The sequence below is a fragment of the Rhinoraja longicauda genome, chromosome 11 (assembly GCF_053455715.1).
Source record: "Rhinoraja longicauda isolate Sanriku21f chromosome 11, sRhiLon1.1, whole genome shotgun sequence".
Classification (NCBI taxonomy): domain Eukaryota; kingdom Metazoa; phylum Chordata; class Chondrichthyes; order Rajiformes; family Arhynchobatidae; genus Rhinoraja; species Rhinoraja longicauda.
The window spans coordinates 24,223,597-24,246,875 of NC_135963.1; the positions used below are offsets into that span (position 1 = coordinate 24,223,597).

At 39.2% G+C, this 23,279-nt stretch overlaps 1 protein-coding gene across 7 annotated transcripts in view; it reads left to right on the plus strand.

The window, feature by feature from the left end:
- The window catches only part of mast2 (microtubule associated serine/threonine kinase 2), a 266,095-nt gene that overhangs the window by 184,235 nt on the left and 58,581 nt on the right, over nt 1-23,279 (plus strand). For all 7 annotated transcript variants that reach the window (XM_078408488.1, XM_078408489.1, XM_078408491.1 and 4 more), the window contains 4 exons: nt 6,331-6,409; nt 10,709-10,863; nt 20,431-20,506; nt 22,764-22,973. In XM_078408488.1, the coding sequence (XP_078264614.1) occupies nt 6,331-6,409; nt 10,709-10,863; nt 20,431-20,506; nt 22,764-22,973 (520 nt within the window). The remainder of the gene's footprint in view (nt 1-6,330; nt 6,410-10,708; nt 10,864-20,430; nt 20,507-22,763; nt 22,974-23,279) is intronic.

Here is a 23,279-nt window from a genome sequence, read left to right on the forward strand (position 1 = left end):
TCAGATCTGTATTTCATTCCACCTCATTCAAGTCCTCTGCAACTTTGTAACTTAAACTTGCTTATAATCTTATATAAACATTGCCATATTAGTGCGGTTGATTATATTAAATCCAATAATACTATTAACACTAGTTCTCCTATTTGGAGGTCAGTTTCTTGGAGTGACTCTGAAGAATCAAGTCAATTTGAGATTATTGTCCATTGAACAAATGCAGTGATGTACAGGTACAATTAAAATCTTGACTGCATCAGCATCACGGCACATAGACACAAACACACAGAACGTAAATTATACATGAATTGCACAAATTCTACAAAACAACGTAAAGAAAGAGTTAGATCTTGTACGTGATTTCCATAGTATCTTCTGTGATACAGCTTGAAAAAAAAGCCTTTAGAAAATTTACAAATATTTCAGCCCTTCCCACAGTTTAATGTCTGGAAATTAAAATTCCATGGACGCATACTAATTCTATTGTACTTCATGTTCATGCCCAGAGTGCTTTATTCTGAATGGCATCTAGAGACATATTTCATTGAACAAAGGTTAATTATAGGTCAGTAGCTTCCAAATTGTGCAAACTCATACATTTTCTTTGATAAGGCGTTTCATCACTTCATTACTATCATTTTCTGTCCACCTTTAGTGTTTAACTGCCACAGGCTGTGAAAGATTGACAGGAGAGGTAGCTCACTGCCTCTGTGGCCTTGTGCATGTCCTAGTGCCTTGGACTGAACTGACATAGGCTCCACTGGTTTGTTTATTTACCTGTGGGTACAGTCTTTGGAAAAAAGCAAACCTAGGCATCTTTAATTTGACTGGGCTATTTTGCGTGGTGCTTTCTGGAAGACATTCTGTTGGCATAAATGTCAAGGCCCATGTTAGAACTATATTTGAGATATCAAAAATAATCCCTTTCAATAAGTGCATATGATAGTGTCTTTATTGTGTCTTTATTGACATTGTGTCTTTATTGTTTTGAACATTTACTTGAACCATCTTAAAGTTTCCCGAATTCTACTAATTTAGTAATTAAGGACCCCCTTCGCTTTGTTCTATTCATTGTTAAAATTGAGACTTCAGTACTGGTAAAGGCATATGTTGTACAGCTACTCTTCGAAGGACAGGTATTTTGTCATTCAGTGACTTTGAACAGATGGCAGCACAGTTTTATTCAACCACGTGGAACCCATATCCACACCTTTGAGCTGATGTGCCAAGAAATCAAAGAAATTTCATAATTTCCACTCAGCATCAGTTCTGTACATAAAATTTGCTGTGATGATGCCAGTATAGCTCCCTCTTGGCATTGCATTGCAGAAAAACGATTTAATGCTGAAATCATTGAAACGTAGAAAATAGTAGGTTTAAGCCATTTGGTCCTTCAACTTAAAACTATTTACTATAGCTTTTGGGAATTTCTCCTCTGTTAATTTGGTTAGCCAAATTATGTGTCGATTAAAGTCATCTTTGATGACAATGGTACCTTTATTACTTGTGCTCTATTTGCCCAATTAGTGACTTCTGAACTATTGTTTGGGGGTCTGTATACAACTACCATTCGTGTTTTCTTAATATTTCTTAGCCAATGGAGATTCCTCATTATCCAAGCTAATATCCTTATTCACTTTTGCATGAATCATTTCCAGAACCACCAACACCACAAGGCTCATTTTCCTTTTTGCCTGTCATTCCTAAATATTGAAGACTCTTGAATGTTCGGATCCCATTCTTTACCCATTGAAGTCGCATTTCTGTAATCCCAGTTATATTATAACCATTCACATATTTGTACGATTAATTCATCCACTTTATGAGTGCTCAATGCATTCAGACACAAAACCATTAGAATCATCCATTTAATATTCTTAAGACCCTTATCATAATTTTGCACAATGGCTCTGTCTGTTTTGTTCTCTTAATGTTTCTATCTTCCACTTTTGCATTTTTTCTTCCTGTCATTTGCTTCTACCTTTGTTTCTTCTTCCTCTCTCCTGATACAGGCTCCCATAGCCCCACCATTATAGTTTAAACTCTCTCCTGTGCCAATTTCCCCGGGACAAGTGTCCTGTTCATGCTCAGGTGCAGGTCCCACTTTCAATGTCCCAGAAATTTAAATCCCTCTTCATGCCATCTTTTGAACGATTCATATGATTTATCTTTCTACTCTGACTAATATGTGGCCTGTGCCACATATTAGTCAGAGTAGAAAGATAAATTGTGATTACATAATCTTGTGATTACTGCCTTTTTGAGGTATTTTTAAATTATTTTCAGCTTGTTAGAACATTATCTTTATCTGATCTTTCACCTCTACCTAATCTATTATTTGTGCCTGATCCACCACCTTGAACTCATCCGGTGCATGGGTGGTGCTATTAAGAAGATGATATTACGTAATACCCAATTTCTGAAATAATGAATTGGGTATTTGAAAAATCTTAAAGATAACCCCAGTTATGCATTTTGCTACCTTGAAATCCAAATACCATTCTTCTCCTTTATTCTTTTATTCTCTTGCTGACATGAGAAGAAAGAATAGAAGCAGATACCTTTACAACCTTCAAAAGATATTTGGACAGATATATGGATAGGAAGTGTTGAGAGGGCAATAGACCCAATGCAGCCTAATGGAACTAATCCGGAATACCAATTTGGTCGGCATAGACAGGTTAGGCTGGGGGACCTGTTTCCATGTTGTATAGCTCTATGACTCAATGACATGCACTTATTACTAAACCTCCTTGACCTATTGATGTAATTGTAAAGAAAGCCCATCAATGCCCATCTTCCTTAGAAGACTGAGGTGATTTGGTACGTCAACAAATATCCTCTTTATCTTCGACAGGTGTACTGTAGAGATCATATTGACCAGTTGCATCAGGGCCTGGTTCAGCAACTTGGAAGCCCAGGAACGAAGGAGATTATAATGTATGGTGATCATTGCTCAGTCCATCAGGGATACTGATCTCCCCATCATCAAAGTGAGCTGTAGGAAGCGATGCCTCACAAAGGCAAACAGTATTATCAAATACCTACACTACTCCTACGCTCTCATTTCATTCCTACCATCGGAAGAAAGCATAGTAGTCTGAAAATCACAACCACTGGGTTCTAGTATAGCTCAAATTCTTCAATATGACACAATACTAACATCAACTATAAACTATGGACTGACTTTGATTGCACTAAGGACTTAGAAGTTTGGGTTATTCATTTATGTTTTCAAAAAATTCTTTGCTCCTCTGCTTTTCTAAGGATGTTGATTTGAAGTGAATGGTGTCATTCTGTCTGCAACATTTCATGTTAGCCTTCCAGGGAGCTGGGATTAATTATAATTCCCAATCAGATGACTTCTTTCTGTGCTGTATTACTCCAATTCTATAATTCAAAACAGCTAACGTTTAAAGGCAGGCGTTGGCACTTATCAACTTTCAATTAATGCAGAAGATTACATCATTATATTGAGATAAAGCCCATGATTGGAAAAAAACATTATGTAAACAATGGCTAACAAATTATAGGAGTGGTATGGTCCAATGTACGGTATAACATAATAGGATCTGTGATTTTAATTTAATTACATTGTCTATGAACAATTGTGGCAACTATTTATTCTAAGCAAACATAAATTCATGGAAATAGCTAACTCACAGTCCTTGTCTAGGGAGTTAATGACTGCTCCAAGGACAATCTTTAATACGGTATGTGGCACTACAAATTATGGATAAATGTGAGATTATCCACTTTGGTGGCAAGAACAGGAAGGCAGATTATTATCTGAATGGTGTCAGATTAGGAAAAGCGGAGGTGCAACGAGACCTGAATGTGCTTATACATCAGTCACTGAAAGTAAGGATGCAGGTACAGCAGGTAGTAAAGAAAACTAATGGCATGTTGGCCTTCATTGCGAGAGGATTTGAGTTTAGGAGCTAGGAGGTCCTACTGCAGTTGTACAGGGCCCTGGTGAGACTGCACCTGGAGTATTGTTTGCAATTTTGGTCTCCTAATTTGAGGAAGTATTGAGGCAGTGCAGGGTAGGTTCACCAGGTCAATTCCCGGGATGGTGGGACTGACATGTGATGAAAGAATGGGTCGACTGGGCTTGTATTCACTGGAATTTAGAAGGATGAGAGGGGATCTTATGGAAACATATAAAATTCTTAAGGGATCGGACAGGCTAGAGGCAGGAAAATGTTCCCGATGTTGGGGGAGTCCAGAACCAGGGGTCACAGTTTAAGAATAAGGGGTAGGCCATTTCGGACCGAGAAGAGGATAAACTTTTTCACCCAGACATTTGTGAATCTGGAATTCTCTGCCACAGAAGGCAGTGGAGGCCAATTCACGGGATGTTTTCAAGAGAGAGTTATATTTAACTCTTAGGGCTAACGGAATCAACGGATATAGGGGAAAAAGCAGGAACAGGTGATTTTAGATGATCAGCCATGATCATATTCAATGGCGGTACTGGCCTGAAGAACCGAATGGCCGACTCCTGCACCTATTTTTCTATGTTTCTATAGGTTGTACTACCAAATAAATAAATGCATTTAAGTAATTATACATTTTCTCAGCTCATTAATATTTGCTGGACATTGATATGTTAGAAGTGTACTTTTTTTCTAGAGGAAATACTGGCATTGATCTCTAATGTTATTTTGAAATTAGATGCCTTCCAGAACAAATAATAAGATTATTCTGCTCCTATTTTACATCTACTATCTTTTTGGAATTAAGGAACTAGGAAGATTATGATGTTGTCAGTTAGGTTGGTATGGGGAAATAATGTAAAGTTTTCTCATCCATCTTGAAAATTCTCAGCAAGCCAGGCAGCATCTCGTGTTAACATTTCAGCTTGATAATCTATCACTTAGTTGACTGTCCTTAACTCTGCAATGCGGGTCATCACAGGGACGCTTAAGTCAATACCTTTGCAGTGGCTCCCTGTCCCCTCTCACATCATCCCTCCCAGCACACGCAGAAGGGAGAGGATGTTGAAAGATTGGCGCACCATCGAGGCTAGCCCTGACCTTCTCATCCATGCTGACTTGAACAATCTGCCCAACATGCGCCTGACGTTCCGCAAACCCTTCTGGTCTTCAGCCAAATCCCTGGAAGAATTTGACCCCGTGACTGAGTGGCGCAGAGCCTGGAAAGATGCCAACACCAACAACGGGGAGGTCATTACAGACCCCACAGTGAAACCACTGGGATTTGATCTCCATCGCAAGCAATGGCTAACTCTGAACAGGATCTGCACCCTCCATGCAAGAACACCCCATCACCTGCACAAGTGGGGGATGACAGACAGCCCTGCTTGCGATTATGGATATTCAGACCAGACCATCCCACACATCGTAAATGACTGCTCGCTGAGGCTTTTCCCTGGTGGCATCAAGGCCATCCACCCAGCAACTGATGCTGCCCTGGCCTGGATGCCTACCCTTGACCTACAACTTTAGGCTGTGCACACCATAGCAGGAAGAAGAAGACTTACTTGAACTTCCAGTTTAGTGCACCATTTTGGCTACCCATATTGACGTCCAGCCCTCAAACACGATCCCTTTCTCTGGTTGCCTTTAACCCATTCGTACTCTAGCTTATCTGGCTCCTATTATTTCTAGCTTATCTGGCTCATATTATTTCATTCAAGCTCAATTTAAGCTTGTAGCACAACACCGTGTTTTTTGGATAGGCATCAAAGCAACCAGACTGCACTGAGCTAGAGAATTTAAATAGCCTATTTTCACTTTTTTGCCTTGCATCATCATTCGTTTTCCTGTTTAATGTATCTGTCATACATTTACCTTATCATAGACTTTTCCTTTTGTTTTTCTCTATTCCTTTTCTCTGTATCTTAAAATTAGTTTCAATTGAACAGTTTCCAGTTGTGATAAAATGCCATCAAAATCAACTTGAAACATTATCTCCTGATGCAGGTGCTGATGTAGTGTCTTGACCCAAAACATAGACCATCCCTTTGACTCTCCAGATATTGCTGAATTCTAACAGCAGTTCATTATTTGCTCCACATTGCAGCAACTGCAATCTATTGTGTCTTTCAAATATTAATTCTGTTTCTCTATCTAGAAAATGTGGTCTGAGTGTTTCCAACATTTCTATTTTTCTCTTTGGTTTGTGAAACACACTGTTAAGAAGGCTGCAACTGTGAATAGAAATTGCAGATAGAGATTTGGATTGGACTTCCAATTTATGGCAACAAAAATGTCATATGTAGAATTTTAATCACATGAATGTATGCAATTTTAAATTGATTATGAAGATCAACGTGTCACCATTCTGTATTTTCTCCCTCCTAAACTCTAGGACTGATGGACGCCGATGGTCCTTGGCCTCCTTGCCATCTTCTGGATATGGAACCAATACGCCCAGTTCCACTGTCTCTGTATGTATTGACTATGTTACAATATAGCATCACTTTAACCAGTTAAGGATTAATTGCACATTCCACGCGGTACCCACATTGACAATGCAGTCTAATATAGTGAATTGCAAAAGTGCACAATGTAGGAGCTGATTGTCATACTTGTGCTAATCAATTGCTCATGTTACCCTGCTGTTAGATCTAGACCTGAAATTCCTCTGATACCATTATTTCTCCACTTCCCCCAAAAATGTTGAAATATTGTGTTAAATTGCCACTTTTTTTTGCTTTAAGATCAGCTTAAGTTCTATTTCATCTCTCATTTAAGCCTTTTGTCCCTTTGATCATTCTCACAATTCTGGGCACTCACAGCGCCCTTTCATTCCCTGCATTAGATTCCTCATTGGTCTTGTACCATGCAGTTCTTTTGTTCATGTTTTGGAAACTGAGCATTTCATGCACAGTGATTTTCATAGCATATACAGTAAAATGCCGATAAACCACTACGTTCGCACTCCTGAGGTGTCAACACGTGTTTCTTTTGATGAAAAATGAATTAAAATGTGTTGGGATATTAATAGAAATAACAATGAACAATCCTCCAAAGCCTGAGGTTTGGCAGATGATCAATGTACTGTGTTACCATATTGGGATAATTGAAGACCCATTACAACTACTTTGTAGTTCTTGAATCTTGCTATGATTTGCCTGCAAATTTGATCCTCTGGCTTCTATTCATGTTCGCTGGGATCTTCAGTGTGCACTGGCATTTTGAAAGATTTTCAGTTGTTGCATGATTTCAACCAGAATGATTATTATTACGAATCTTGAATGTATAATCCCAATTTCAATGATTAGTGCTTCTCACTTTATTTTTCCTCCCTGTCTTTACTGAATTCAAATTATTTGCCCATTCCTACCATTGTCAGATACTCCCGATCTTAATAAGGGATTTCATTATTTTTACCAATACAAATGTTAGGCTAACTGCTCCACAGTTTTCTTTGTTTTCTCCATGTCTAAATCGGGGTGTGATGTTTGCAGGTTTTCAGACTGGAGCAAATCCAAGGAACGTTAAAAAAACACACATGCAAATACTGTACATAATTATGAAATCATATTGTATGCTACCTTTATTGCAGAGGCATTGGAATAGATGAGAAAGAACATCCTGTTAAAATATTAGACAGCTTTTGATGATACCACATTTGAAGTACTTTCCTCAGTGTTTTTTTTGTGACAGTATGGCATACATCATTATTTCCTTTTCCAGCCACATGACATGTATGTTTATTAAAGATGCAGATTGGCACCTTTTTGTCTTCAAAAAAGCATTGAATTTCCCATATCTAAATAAATGGATAGGTTTGTTCTGGAATCAGTGCAGTGTGGATTTGCTCGTCTCAAAATAGGTTTCTTTCGAAATTACAGACCCTAAACATACCTGCAGTTAAACACGATAAAGACTGTTTCACATCTTTGTAGTAGCACAACTGAGCATTTCCTGGCGCCGAGTCACTCTTGTGACTAGATTTTGGTGTTGGATGTGTGAGATGGATATACAGCACTCCTATGGAAGGCATTGTAAGGGAGCTTGTACCACATTGTCCTATGAGCTCTTGACATGATTCTAAGACAATTTTCTAACCACCAAACCAATCAATTACTTGGCTTTATCTTTGGGAACTCCATGATCCCCCCCCCCCCAGAACCTTCGGCACAAAGGTGACTCAAGAACCCGATGATCATTCTGACAGAGCTCCAGAGTTCCTCTGTGAAGATGGGAGAACCTTCCAGAAGGACAACTATATCTGCAGCACTCCACCAATCAGGCCTTTATGGTAGAGTGGCCAGACGGAAGCCGCTCCTCAGTAAAAGGCACATGACAGCCCGCTTGGAGTTTGCCAAAAGGCACCTAAAGGATTCTCAGACCATGAGAAACAAGATTCTCTGGTCTGATGAAACCAAGATTGAACTCTTTGGCCTGAATGCCAAGCGTCACTTCTGGGGGAAACCAGGCACCGCTCATCACCTGGCCAATACCACACCTTCGGTGAAGCATGGTGGTGGCAGTATCATGCTGTGGAGATGTTTTTCAGCGGCAGGAACTGGGAGACTAGTCAGGATCGAGGGAAAGATGAATGGAGCAAAGTACAGAGAGATCTTTGATGTAAACCTGCTCCAGAGCGCTCTGGACCTCAGACTGGGGTGGAGGTTCACCTTCCAACAGGACAACGACCCTAAGCACACAGCCAAGACAATGCAGGAGTGGATTTGTGACAAGTCTGTGAATGTCCTTGATTGGCCCAGCCAGAGCCCGGACTTGAACCCGATCGAACATCTCTGGAGGGACCTGAAAATAGCTCAGCATCGATGCTTCCCATCAAACCTGACAAGGCTTGAGAGGGTCTGCAGAGAAGAATGGGAGAAATGACCCAAATACAGGGTTGTAGCATCAAACCCAAGAAGACTTGAGGCTGTAATCGCTGCCAAAGGTGCCTCAACAAAGTACTGAGTAAAGGGTCTGAATACTTATGTAAATGTGATATTTCAGTTATTTCTTTTTAATTACTTTGCAAAAATTTCTAAACACCTGTTTTTGCTTTTTTATTAAGTGTAGATTGATGATAAAAAAAAAAAAAATTTAATCCATTTTGAAATAAGGCTGTAACGTACAAAATGTGGAAAAGGTGAAGGGGTCTGAATACTTTCTGAATGCACTGTATATCAGCCTTCTTGATCAATAGTCAATAGTCAATAGTCGTTTATTTGTCACATACACATAAATGTGTAGTGAAATGAAACATTACCCGCAGTTAAACAATAAGACCAATAAGAATAATCAATAAAAATGCAATAACACATACAATCACAACTAACACCAAACAAAAAGAAACATCCATCACAGTGAGTCTCCTCCAGTCCCTCCTCACTGTGATGGAAGGCCAAAAATGTCTTTTTCTCTTCCCTGCCGTCTTGTCCCACGGTCAGGCTGTTGGAGTTGCCACGTCGGGGCGGTCGGGGCTCCTATGATAGTATCTATGCAATCAACTTGTTTTACTCAAGATTGAAAAATATGTTAATGGAGTGGATCTTCTGCCTCGTTGTCAGAGCATATACCGATTATTCCAGTGAGTCAAATTCATAGTATAGTCCAGTTAAACCAGTTCCAGTAAGTCCAACAGTGAAAAAAACTTTCACAGGCTTCCCAGCTGTCAAGCGTGGAGCCTGCCTGATTCTGCACAAGGTTAAGCTGCTGCAAGCTCTGACGTCTCCCTTCACATGAATGGGAGAAACTGCCTGTTGGGAAAATTACAGCCAATATCCTTTGATTTTTTTAAGTTAGTGTCAATGTTTATAATTAATTTTCTAGAGTTTAAATATATTTCTTAATGTTGAAATTTATCATTTTTAATTGTAGTAATATTTTTCTTTTAAATGGGTCCCATGAATGACTGCAAATGTCAAAGACATTGACAGTCAGGTAAAATTATTATTTTTAATTTTGGTATTATTTTTCTTTTAAATGGGTCCTCTTGAGTGACTGCAAATGTCAAAGACATTGACAGTCAGGTAAACTGATAACCTGACTACGGGTGAATCTTAGGAGCTGAAGAAACAATTCTGGGTGTAAACAGATTGGCTGTGCTGAGATAGCCTTGAAGTATGACGAAACACCAATTTTCAAAGATTCCCAAGGAAAACTCTGCCAGGACCTCTATGAGACAAAAAATGTGGCCCTTGAGAAGGCTGCCAACAACTTTGGAGCAATTGGAGATCAGCCCCAATGTCTTTCTAGCTGCAACTTTGTTTGATTTGATAACTTGCATTGAACTTTGTTTTCAATGTTATACTTACTGGTGAATGAGTTACACAATGAGGAGTTTTTATTTTTTGTTCTTACTCCTCAAAATGTGCGTTCAGTGCTGACATGCAGTCCAGTTAAACCCAGTGTTGTGTTTCTTATTCTTACCCAAGCAATATTTTGCAGCTGGACCACTTCATTCATAACTACAACTCACTTTGAATTGAAATAACTTAACAGAAATGATAATAGCCATTAAGAGAAAATACATCAGCTGAAGATTGTATTTAACTCTTAAAAGTAAATTTGGCTTGCTTTCCAGAGCGAGTTGACTGCGCTGTGATTTAAAATTATTTAGGTTTGAGCAGTGAACTTCAAATGTAATGCTCATTCAGGGTGAATTATTTTCTTAACTCTTTCTTCCTTCCTTTACTTTTATACTGTAATATTTTAGCGGGCTCGAATCGAGCAGATGAGAAATAGCACTTAGAAATTTTTTTGTTTACTGCACACAGTCATCCTGCTCGTCACAGGAGAAACTTCACCAGCTGCCCTATCAGCCAACGGCCGATGAACTGCATTTTCTCAGCAAGCACTTCAGCACAGAGAGCATCACAGATGATGATGGACGACAATCTCCTGCCATGCGTCCTCGATCACGTAGCCTCAGGTTAGTGGTATAAAATTAACTTCTGACGTGCACATTGGTTAAATGTAATACTACCAATGTAGAGATCACAGTGAGGAGACATTGCATTTGTTTGAATGATCATGGCTGTCGAGTACTGATTTATTTGAAACATTTAATCGTTACTGAACATGGTTATCAGTAAAGACAAGGTTCAGGATAGGAAGCCAAGGAATTGTTCTGTGTACTTATTTATAAATGGGAAATTCTACGGTGCGCATCAGAAATTATTAACAACACATGGCCTTGTTTCAAGTGTTAGAGATTCATCAACCATGGTTTACTCTTCCTATTCTGGGAGTGAACAAATTCCAGCGCTCAACGACTTTTTCCACCATTTGCTCATTAAGTTATTTAGCCAATCTTTGTACATTTGATCGATTATCGTCCCCCAATTAATGGCTTCTACCAAGGTAACTCTAGTGTTGTCACATTCACAAATGTAAGTGAAAAAGGCAATGAGCTGGATCTTGTGGACCTGTCTTACTGTCCACCCACCTCACAGCCCCACGTTTACTTGTGCTGATACAAAGGTTCACATTCACTGGCTCTTCCCACCTTTGGCTTCAGCTACAACTCCAGATGATGGCTATGTCTCATATGATGTGGTAGGAGGCCAATTCTCTGGATTCTTTCAAGAGAGAGCTAGATAGAGCTCTTAATGATAGCGGAGTCAGGGGGTATGGGGAGAGGGCAGGAACGGGGTACTGATTGTGAATGATCAGCCATGATCACATTGAATGGCGGTGCTGGCTTGAAGGGCCGAATGACCTACTCCTGCACCCATTGTCTATTGAAATTCCCCTCCCCCACCCAGAAATGTTCCTAACAGGGCCTTTGGCCATCTAAGTTGGTCCCATTTGCCCGTGTTTGGCCATATCCCTCTAAACCTTTGCTATCCATGTATCTGTCCAGGTGTTTTTTAAATGTTGTCATGGTACCTGCCTCAATAACCTCCTCTGGCAGCTCGCTCTCTATACCAAATACCCTCTGAGTGAAAAAGGCACTCTCAGATATCTATTAAATCTTGCTCCTCTCAACTTAAATCTATGTCCTTTGATTCTTGATTTGCCCTACCATGGGTAAAAGACACTGTGCATTCACCCTATCTTTACACGATTTCATGATCAGAAACATGAAAAAATGTGGTATGTTAAAATAATGATTTTTAAAAATTAAAAAGGTTAATTAAAACATATAAAAATGCTTAGAAACTAAAACAAAATAAAGAAGCAAACTTACCTTCCCGTTTACTTGCACACTTAGTTTCCCCATTGAAATCAATAGGGTCATAAATCCGGTATTTTGTTTGACTCAAATAGGGGATTTGACTTGAGGGGATTTAACCAGTGTAATGTTGGGAAATCCAAGCAAGACTGAGTTCTGTTTCTGGACAGCATGAGGAGTCCTGCAGCAAAGCAAACTGACAGATTTAGAAGAAATCTGTCAGCAAGGCTTGAAATCACAGCACGTGTGCAAGTCAGGACTTCAGTTCAAATGGTTGAACACTGCACAGATGCCTTTGGAGCAGCAGGCTGTTTCAAGCAATGTTTTGCCCAGGGACCTAGATTTGCAATCAGCACAAATGAACAGCATTCGTCATTTGCTAGAATGGTTAAAACATTTAATGCTCACTTGGAATGAAAGGTTGCCGATCAGAGACTCTGTTACTCACTCCACGGATGTTTCCTGACCTGGTGCGTATTTTCTGTTTTTAATTTCAGATTTTCATCATCTGCAACTTTTAATTTTTTGACTTTTACTGGTTGTAATGCAATAGTTAACATTAATGGGAGAGTCACTTGAATGTTGCATACACTGGGATCTGAATGAGCAAAGTGTCTCTTCAACAATTCAGATTAAAAATCTTCACTAAGACACCCAATCGAAATCATGTAGTGAAAGGTGGAATACTTTATTCAATGTAAAATCATCTATTGCCAATGAAATAAAGACGAGAACAGAAAGATAAGATTAAGAGAGACAAAATTGATTTTATCTTTTAACAAGTTGTACATTTCTAGCAATAATTAATCACCTATGAATGAATACTAAGGACAATGTTTGACAATAATCAAGATTTATCACATAGTTAAAAATTCATTCACTTATCAGTGAATGAGCCCAAGTACTGAACTTGAATAATGTTCCAGCTTTTGTGCTGTCTCCTGATTTATTAATTTTGTGAAGCTTATGGAGGAACACGGCAAACCAAAAAGCAACTTCCAATTTATTTTTTAATTTTAAATGTTCTGATTCTGAAAGTTGATGTCTGATATACTTCACATTGATGATGAATGATGACAACCTCAAGGTTATTATTGTCTGAAATCCAGACAATATTCTTCAAACTATTTTGATCAAATTCTATCCATACAAAATCATACCCTTGGCACATTTATTGTTTATAGCTAGTCTAAATGTTTCCCTGACGTTTTTGCATGTGGTTCCATTTAATAGAGTCATAGAGTCGTGCAGCATAGAAACAGGGCCCAACTCGTCAATGCTGACCAAGATGCCCCATTTAAGATAGTCCCATTTACCTGCATTTGGCCCATCTATATATATATATGTGTGTGTGTATATATATATATATATATATATATATTTTACCAAAACTCATCTTGTATATATATGTATTTGTACCCGAAATACAGCCAAAGCTGTACACGATAGCGCAACAATTTTAGGCCCACCTTACTCACCATTGGCCTGCAGTTCAAATGGTTGTTATATTTTAAAAGTTATTCACTTCTTAAACTTTAATAAATCACTTTTTAAACTTTAATAAATTTGATTGGCTCTACCACCCCGCACCCCCCACGCGTGTCCTGATTGGCTCCTGCCGCTCCCCCCCCCCCCCACGTGGGGCCGACCTCCCGCTCGACACCTGATTGGTCGCTGTTCCGGGTCCCACGTGGGGGGAACGCCGCTGCAAAGCAACAGCCGTCGCCGTCGAGCTGCTACTGCAGGAGAGGTTTGCACCCAACGGGTCCAAGGGGCGCTCTGGAAGCCGCGATAACCGCCCGGGGCAGGGGTGAGTGGCTCCCTTTCCCCTTTCTTCTACCCCCTCACCCGGTCCTGGGGGAGACTCCCTGGCCGGCAACGGGTCCACGGATCGTCAGTTGGGGGAGGGTTGCCGGGCTCGCAGGAGAGGTTTGGACCCAATGGGGGTTGCTGGGCCCGCAGGAGAGGTTTGGACCCAACGGGTCCATGCCCGTCTAGTATCCCACAAAATCTTTTAATTATACTTGCCTAAATGTCCTTTAAATGTTGTTATTGTACCTGCCTCAACTACATTCTCCAGCAGCTCGTTCCTTATACCCACACTGTGTGAAAAAGTTGTACATCAGGTTCCTGTTCAATCTTTCCCCTTTCACAAAGAAATGCCCTCTAGTTCTTGATTTTTCCTATCCTGGGATATAGATTGTGCATTCATCCTATTGATTTTATACACATCTATAAGATCACCACTCAGCCTCCTGTGCTCCAAGGAGTAAAGTCCCAGCTTGCCCAACCGATCCCAATAGCTCATACCCTCAAGTCCTGGCAACATCCTTGAAAATCTCTGTACCCTTTCCAGCTTTATGGCATCTTTCCTTTAGCAGGGTGAGCTTAGCTCCAAGTGTTGTCTCGGCAATGTCTTGTACAAGTTTAACGTAACGTCCCAACTATATCAATTCAGTGACTGATGAAGACCAATGTGTGAAAAGCCTTCTTCACCACTCTATCTACCTGTGACACCACTTTCAGGGATCTGTGCACGTCCTCTTAGATCCCTCTGATGTACAATGCTCCCCAGAGATCTAACATTCACTGTGAAGGTCTGGTCCTGGATAGACTTTCCAAAATACAAAATCTTACACTCATTTGAATTGGCCCATTAGCCATTTCTCGGCTCACATGCCCAGCTGATCAAGATTTTTAGATTTTTAGACTTGGAGATCCCACTGTAATTCTTGATAACCATCTTCACAGTCGACAATACACCCTATTTTAGTGTCATCTGCAAACTTACTAACATGCCTGTGCATTATAATCCAAATTGCTGATGTAGATGACAAAGAATAATGGCCCTGGAACTGACCCCTGGCACACACCACTAGTCACAGAGAGCTAGTTCACTAAATAACATTCTCTCGCCTACCGCATGGAACCATATCAAAGGCCTTGCTGAAGTTCATATAGACTATATTTACAGCCTTGTCCCTGTCAACCATCTTAGTTACTTCTTCAAAAACTTCAATTAAATTTGTGGGATGTGATCCCTCATGTACAAAACCATGCTGACCATCCCCAACCAAACTATCCAAATGCATGTATGTTTTATCCCTTAAAATCCTCTATAGTAACTTTCCTTCCACAGATGTTAGGCTTGCTATCTATAGTTCCCAGGTTTGTCTTTGCAGCCCTTCTTAAATAGAGCCACACCCTTCAGTTTTCCGGCACCTCACCCATGTCTAAGAGTGATTCATTTGTCTCAGCTAGGTCACCTGCAATTTCTTCTAACTTCCCACAGTGTTCGTGGATATTTCTGATTAGGCTTGGGAGATTTATCTACCTTCATATATTTTGGGTGTCCATCATCTCTTCGGCTGTAATACAATTGCATTTAAATATTTTTGTCATTGAATGCATTAAATAAACTCATCCCACAGTCAACTGTTCTCCTGTAATATTTTATCCATTAAAATTGTGCATTATCGTTGTGACATTTTTAAGAACGTGTCCACTAAAGTAGGGATGAAAATTAGAATTCTGTTACTCAAAAAAGAGCAAAATATTGGGCTGAATCTAGAATATGAAATTTTTGTCTTCAACGATCATCATTTCCTCAAACGCTCAAACTTCATTTCAGTTTTGGGCCTTGCTATCAAGGCTGCTCCACAACTGGAGCAGTGGTAGAGTCAGCACTGATGCCTAAAGACATATTACATCACACGATCAGAGACATTTCACAACAGTAGACGTGGTTTAAAATTGTTTTTAAATTAATAAAGCATAATAAGTTTACTTGAAACACAATGAAGTCGTTGCAAACAATAACAGGATCACGATTTAAGAAAAATAAAACTGCAAATGATTGGGCTTTTGCTGCACATCAGCCGCACATGACATAAAGTTGAAGGGTCAGATGCTCAGCATGGCTAAGCTCTGCCACTGGTATGGTGAATTGTCGGACATGTTGACATCTGACCTCCAATGTGCTCCTGGTCTCTACATTGCACTGCACAGGTGTGATATTCAGGAATGTGCTGACTCACACACTGCATGTCGCCAGCTCTTCTCCACTCATGCAGCTAGCCATATGTACGATCCAGCTCAAGTGCTGTGCCATGCTGTTCGATTAATATTTTAATGGAATAACATTTTGGTGAGACATTTGTTTATGGGTGATATAAAATATGAACTGTATGATTTGTATTGTCGTTTTGGTCATAAAAAATATGACTGACCCTTATTACTCGAAAGTAAAATAGATAGATATCATTTCTTAATTAAAATAGTGGGTTTTAAAAATAAGTTTGTAAGGAACAATTGTTGACATCAATGAATTTCAGTCTATGGCACTGAACGATTATAGATAAGCTGGGCTAATGGCACTCAATAAAAAGGGCTGTTTATCATTTGTTCACCGTAGTTGCTCAATTCATAAGAATGCCAAGCATATTTTGTGTTCCTCTTCCCATTTGCCCCCTTGGTTGTCCTGCTATGCACTGCAGGTATATTGTGCACACATGATTAATAGTGCGTAAGACTTGCCAGATTGCAAATCATACATCAATAGTAACTACTTCCCAACCTGCCACCAGGAAATGATTAATATAGAATTGATACCTAATCAACAACAGGTTGCATTTGCATGCCATCCTCATCCCAAGGGACTTGTATTTTTATTTATTCACAAAATGCTGGAGTAACTCAGCAGGTCAGGCAGCATCTCGGGAGAGAAGGAATGGGTGACGTTTCGGGTCGAGACCCTTCTTCAGTTACTCCAGCATTTTGTGAATAAATTGATTTGTACCAGCATCTGCAGTTATTTTCTTATATTGTATTTTTATTTAATCATATCAGAACAAATAACCCATACTAGTCCTCGGTCAATGCTTCCTTGTTCTCTCATGACACCATGTTACTGTTTCGAGAATTAATAGCCAGGTTTTCTTTTGACTTTGTGGTTTGTCCGATAATGAATGGCAGTTAAATAATGCACTGTTGATGGTTATTCATTCATTAGGCAACCTCAAACTGAGAAATTACTTCATCGTCTCTTCTGTCTAATAAATTTATAATTGTGAAGGATGTTATTGTGACGCTTACAAAACCCTGCTTTCCAAGAGATGAGGTCATCAACAATTTGTCAGCTTTCCTTAAATTCTATGCATCATTTCCAGAGTGGCAGGAGGATTGATGAGAATGAAAATAAAATTGTGACATGATATTGAGCTGAAATTTATTAATCACTACGATGACATAATTTGTTTTCCCTGGCATTGAAATAGATGTTTTTGATAAAAATCCTTTTTAAAGATGTTAGGAAAAACAGCTACATTTTCAATATTGCAGCCTCTCAACATTATACTAAGATACAATGTTAGTATTAACTTAAGGCAAGATTATAATTTTTCAGTGGTTTGCAATATGGATAGTGAGGCGATAATTAACAAACTGAGGAAAGATGAATATATAAATAGCATTAGATTTTGAAAAGGGAATGAATGGTATTTTCCTCCCATTTTTTAATGCCTGGTTTTGAATATATTTTAGATGATCGGAGCGGAAATTATCTTAAGGTTGCAAATAGCATTACATTCTCAATGTTGCTGATAGTTTGTGATCTTCCTGAGCATATTACTTGCTGGTGCGGGAAAACATTTGGTCATCTAGTTTAAGGTTCATGTTCAGACACATTGTTGGGTAAGAACATGGTTTCACTAGGTTTTACACCACATTTAATTTCTGCTTTGTCTGACTGGCATGCTTGATATTAATGCAGGATACTGAAACAGCAGAACCAAACCAGATGGAATTTTAAATGGCCTTGAGACTGGTATCTTCAACCTTAGTTGCAATTCGCCTTTTGGCACATTATTTAACTGATAGATAAGTAATGATTTTAAAATGAATTTTATATTCCCACAGAACACAAAGTGCTAGAGAACTCGGGTCAGGCAGCATCTGTGGAGGAAATGGATAATCGACTGAATGAATCTGAAGAAGGGTCTCGACCCAAGATGTTGCCTATCCATTCCCTCCACAGATGTTGCCTGATCATTGCGTTACTCAAGCAATTTATGTTTTGCTCAAGTTTCCAGCATCTGCAGTTCCTTAAGTATCTTTTTTTTCTCTCACATATTTTTGAAAACCAAAAGATTTGTTTTTTAGTTTTGACTCTCTTCGAACAAAATCAGTGGGTTATTTATTTACTTAAAAAAAAGAAGTTGACCATAAATTAGAGAAAGTAAAGATCAAACTTTGATTCACAGTATTCTGTTGAATGCTGCATTCAGTCTGGTCACAAACAAATGTGAAAGACAAGCAGAAAAGTGCCAAAAGGCCAATTGCAAATGTCATGGGCATGAGCTTGGATAAATGATTGGGGAAACTTTGTTTTCTTCAATATGGGAAGCAGCCATTTGTCTTTTAATGATGTGAACAAGAGGGCACTTTCATCAAACTGTATTGGGGTACCTTTAAAACAAATATTCTGATTATTTAATTTAATTCAAAGAATAATCAACACATGATGTTAACATCAAGACAATGTTGTGAAGTAGAAAGCAAAAGTAACTTGAGATGTTTTGATAAAACAACTGGGAGGTGGAGAATGTTTCTGGAAAAATGATTCAAATGGTACCAAATGTATTCATCAATAGAGATGGGCTAAAGTTCTGGATGTATCAAAGTATTAAAACTAATCAATTTGTGCAATTTGTAAGTATAGTGCCCAAGTTACAGGGCCATTACACATTAATGTGAAAGCATGAAAAATACGTGAAATAAATTGAAAGTTTAATATAAGAAACGGCAGAAATTCCAAAAGAAAATGAAATTATAGCAACTGTTCTATGTATAGGTTCCTGTGCTGCTTACTGAAATTAGACGATCTGTTTAATGTCATATGTATTTCTGAAAATGTTTTGAGCTGAATGTTAGCTTGTAAAAGACTGATATTCTTAGTTATAGTCATCAAAGGTAAATACAAAAATGGTATTTTAATTGGCATACTAAATGTTACAGAGTTATTGGGTCATAGAAACAGGTCCTTTTAAACCACCGAGTTCATCTTGACCATCAACCACCCATCTTCATTAATTGTACATGATGTCCATTGTATTAGTTAACATTTATTCTATTGACAATAAAGAAACCTGTACTTGACTTGTAATTCAAAATGAAAATGTTTTGGCCATTCTATTCAACCAGACACAAAATTCAATTTCCATTGACTTGGGCATGGTGACTTGTCTGAAGATGAGAGCGTTTGTTAAGTTGGGAGTGTTATGACAATACAAAGCACAGGACTCATTAACATAATAAACCAGGCATGTGAATTTTCCATGGATTTCCACGTTTTAAAAATCTATTTTCCACGCTTTTTGCATGATTTCTGCGTTTTTCACTTTGCCAAATAAACGGGGAAATCGGATCGAAAAAAAGAAAGAAAATAAATAAACGATGTATAGACTTGTAATGAACACTAGGGTTCAGCTTGGGGTCGCGAGGGGTTCCGCGAGAAATCCCCCGCACCCTGGAATTCTCCCCGAAAATGATGCACTTAGTCTGGGCAAGGCATCCAATCGCGACCTCATCGGGACTTCCACGGCCGATTGGTGGGTTGAATTTGCAACCTGCGGCCGGGGCTCTGGAACTCCAGCCCAGCTGGAGCCAGCACATCTATCCCCATAGCCGACTGGATAAACCATCCTGCTGGATAAACCAGCAAAGCTCTGGAACAAAGAGTGCCAGAAAATAAGTGTAATGAGTAAATATTAAATTTAAGTGCAAGATCATAAAACTAAATTAATTAAGACAGGGTTAAAATATAAAACACAGCAGAAATGCGAATTTACTTCAAAATGTTATTAGTGTTCAGTGACATATTCACATTATTTTGTAATGTTTGTTTTATACTTTGAAATGCTCCAAAAGAGGCTTAAAAATGGTGATTTTTGTGTGAAAATTTTCAATTTTTTTCACCCCCGTTGTACACCTCACGCAAACGCTCGGCTCTTTTCCTCTTTTTTTTACCTCACTCACATGCCTGATAAACAGACGTTTTGATAGAACTTGAGCAAACAACACATTTAAACTGTTAAATGCAAACTTATGGGAAATTCTTTGGTTTGGTTTAGTTTATTATCGTCAAGTAAACCGAAATGCAGTGGAACATCTAATGAATACCCTAAATCAAATTCCCTATCCGCTCAATCCAGTGAAGCAGAAAATATTTTCCAACGTTTGTAATGTAATTATCAATGAATAAATTGTATTATGTGAAACACTTTTTTAATTACACATTTTGCATCTTTGTCTTATAAATGACAGTCCCGGAAGATCCCCTTGTTTCTATGACAATGAGATAGTAATGATGAACCATGTGTACAAAGAAAGATTTCCCAAGGTGAGTCCTGATTCTTTTTTTCAAAACTATTTGTCCATCTGTTTATTTTAAATTTTATCTAGTTGATTTTTCTGCTCACCAAGAAATTCTTGAATACTCACTACCATCTGAAACAATCTGTTAAGTCTTACCATTCTGCAGAAGTCACCATTTTGGGGAAATTAAGGATGTTCAGTAACAGCATTCTTGCCAGGGCCATCGCCATCTGCAAACCAATCAATATTCCCATAGCCAGGCGACTTCATTGAACTTTTCAGTCTAGCTTTTCTCAGATCCAGAAATGTTATACCATGGCCTTGTTCTTGTATTCCCCTCCATCTTAAAAGGTTATTTCAGAACACTTTCCACCTCATTATTTTCTGGTATCTCACTACAGAACCATTTGAAATAATTCCCAATATGTTTTCATATACTTGTAGAAGACAATAAATTGTTTACATTGGTTAAACTGTCCACGGACCACTATTTTAATTTTTAACTATTTTAAGTTTTCCCTCCAGATAGGTACTTATACTTTTATCAAAGTATTGTTGCCTCACAGCCTTCCATCCACAGACTACAATATTATTTTATGGCAACCTAATCTTTTACGCCGTAAATCTTGTCTCTTCCCATTGGTTTCTTGAAATAAAATAAAATCAGTAGAAGACTCGTGCTTATACTGTTCTAAAACAACAGTTACTGCACTTCAGAAACAAATTATTGACTATGTGCTTTGTATTACCCCAAAGTTGCGTAGTGTTTTATAAATAAAAGTCCTTCCATTGTGCATTTGATTACTGCCTTGTTTAAAAAAAAATACAAGAACAATAGAGCACCTTTAGTGTGTGTGTGTGTGTATATATATTATATATATAATATATACACTGATGTGCCGAAACATTATGACCACCTGCCTAATATGTTGTTGGTCCTCCGTGTGCCGCCAAAACAGCGCTGACTCGCCGAGGCATGGACTCAACAAGACCCCTGAAGGTGTCCTGTGGTACCTGGCACCAAAACATTAGCAGCAGATCCTACAAGTCCTATAAGTTACGAGGTGGAGCCGCAGTGGATCGGACTTGTCGATCCAGCACATCCCACAGATGCTCAATCAGATTGAGATCTGGAGAATTTGGAGGCCAGGGCAACACCATGAACACTTCATCAATTTCCTCAAACCATTCCCGAACAATGTGTGCAGTGTGGCATGGTGCATTCTCCTGCTGAAAGAGGCCACTGACATCAGGGAATACCATTGCCATGACGGGGTGTACCTGGTCTGCAACGATGTTTCGATAGGTGACACGTGTCAAATTGACATCCACATGAATGGCCGGACCCAGGGTTTCCCAGCAGAACATTGCCCAGAGCATCACATTCCCTCCACTGGCTTGTCCTCTTCCCACAGTGCATCCTGGTGCCATCACTTCCCAAGGTCAACGGCGCACACATACACTTGATCTAAAAGAAAGCGGGACTCATCGGACCAGGCGACCTTCTTCCACTGCTCCAAGGTCCAGTTCTGACACTCGCGTGCCCAATGTAGGCACTTTCGATGGTGGACAGGGATCATCATGGGCACTCTGACCGGTCTGCGGCTACGCAGCCCCAGACGCAGCAGGGTGCGATGCACTGTGTATTGTGACACATTCCTCCCGTGAGCACCATTAAAATTTTCTGTGGCTTGTGCCACAGTAGACCTGCCAGTTCAGACCAGACGGGATAGCCTTCGTTGCCCTCGCGCATCGATGAGCCTTGCGTGCCCAACATCCTGTCGCCGATTTGTGGTTTGTCCCTCCTCGGATCTCGGACCACTGTCGGTAGGTACCACTGCTGACTGGGAGCACCCCACAAGCCTTGCTGTTTCAGAGATGCTCTGACCCAATCGTCTGACCATAACAATTTGGCCCTTGTCAAAGTCGCTCAGGTCTTTAGTCCTGCCCATTTTTCCTGCATCCAACCCATCAACTTCAAGAACTGACTGTTCACTTGCTGCCGAATATATCTCACCCCCTTGACAGGTGCCATTGTAACAAGATAATCAATGTTATTCACTTCACCTGTCAGTGGTCATAATGTTTTGGCTCATTGGTGTGTGTATATATACACACACACACTCACAAACACACATATGTGTATATATACATACACTAAAGGTACTCTATTGTTCTTGTGTGTTTTTATATATAAATATAAACTTTGTCTATATTTTTGTAAGAGCAATAACTATAGTTTCATGGCACATAACCTATGGCAAACAAATTTTATTCAACAGGCCACGGCTCAAATGGAAGAGAATCTCCAGGAGTTTATCAAATCGAGTGCTCCTGAGAATGTGCTGCCATTAGCTGATGGGGTTCTCAGCTTTATCCACCACCAAATTATTGAACTGGCAAGGGACTGCCTGGCAAAATCTCGAGATGGACTCATCACTTCCAGATATTTCTTTGAGCTGCAAGAGAACTTGGAGAAGCTACTGCAAGATGTAAGTATTCATTTTGAGTTTAAAATTCAGGTCGCATTGTAACCAATTTTGTGTGTAGACGTTGTCTTTTCCTTTATCACAGAAAATAAATATGGCACAAGTCAGACCATGAAACAATCATGTAGATATGAATAATAAAGAAAAAAAATTGCACTTTCTGGAACTCTGAAAGAAAACTACATTTGATTGATCCTGATTTAATCTGGTCCTTTCTTATTAAATTTATTTTTACTGACAGAATATTGTTTGCTCTACTGAAAACATGCTCAGTGTTAACAGAAGTGATTATTTAAAGATCATCATTTA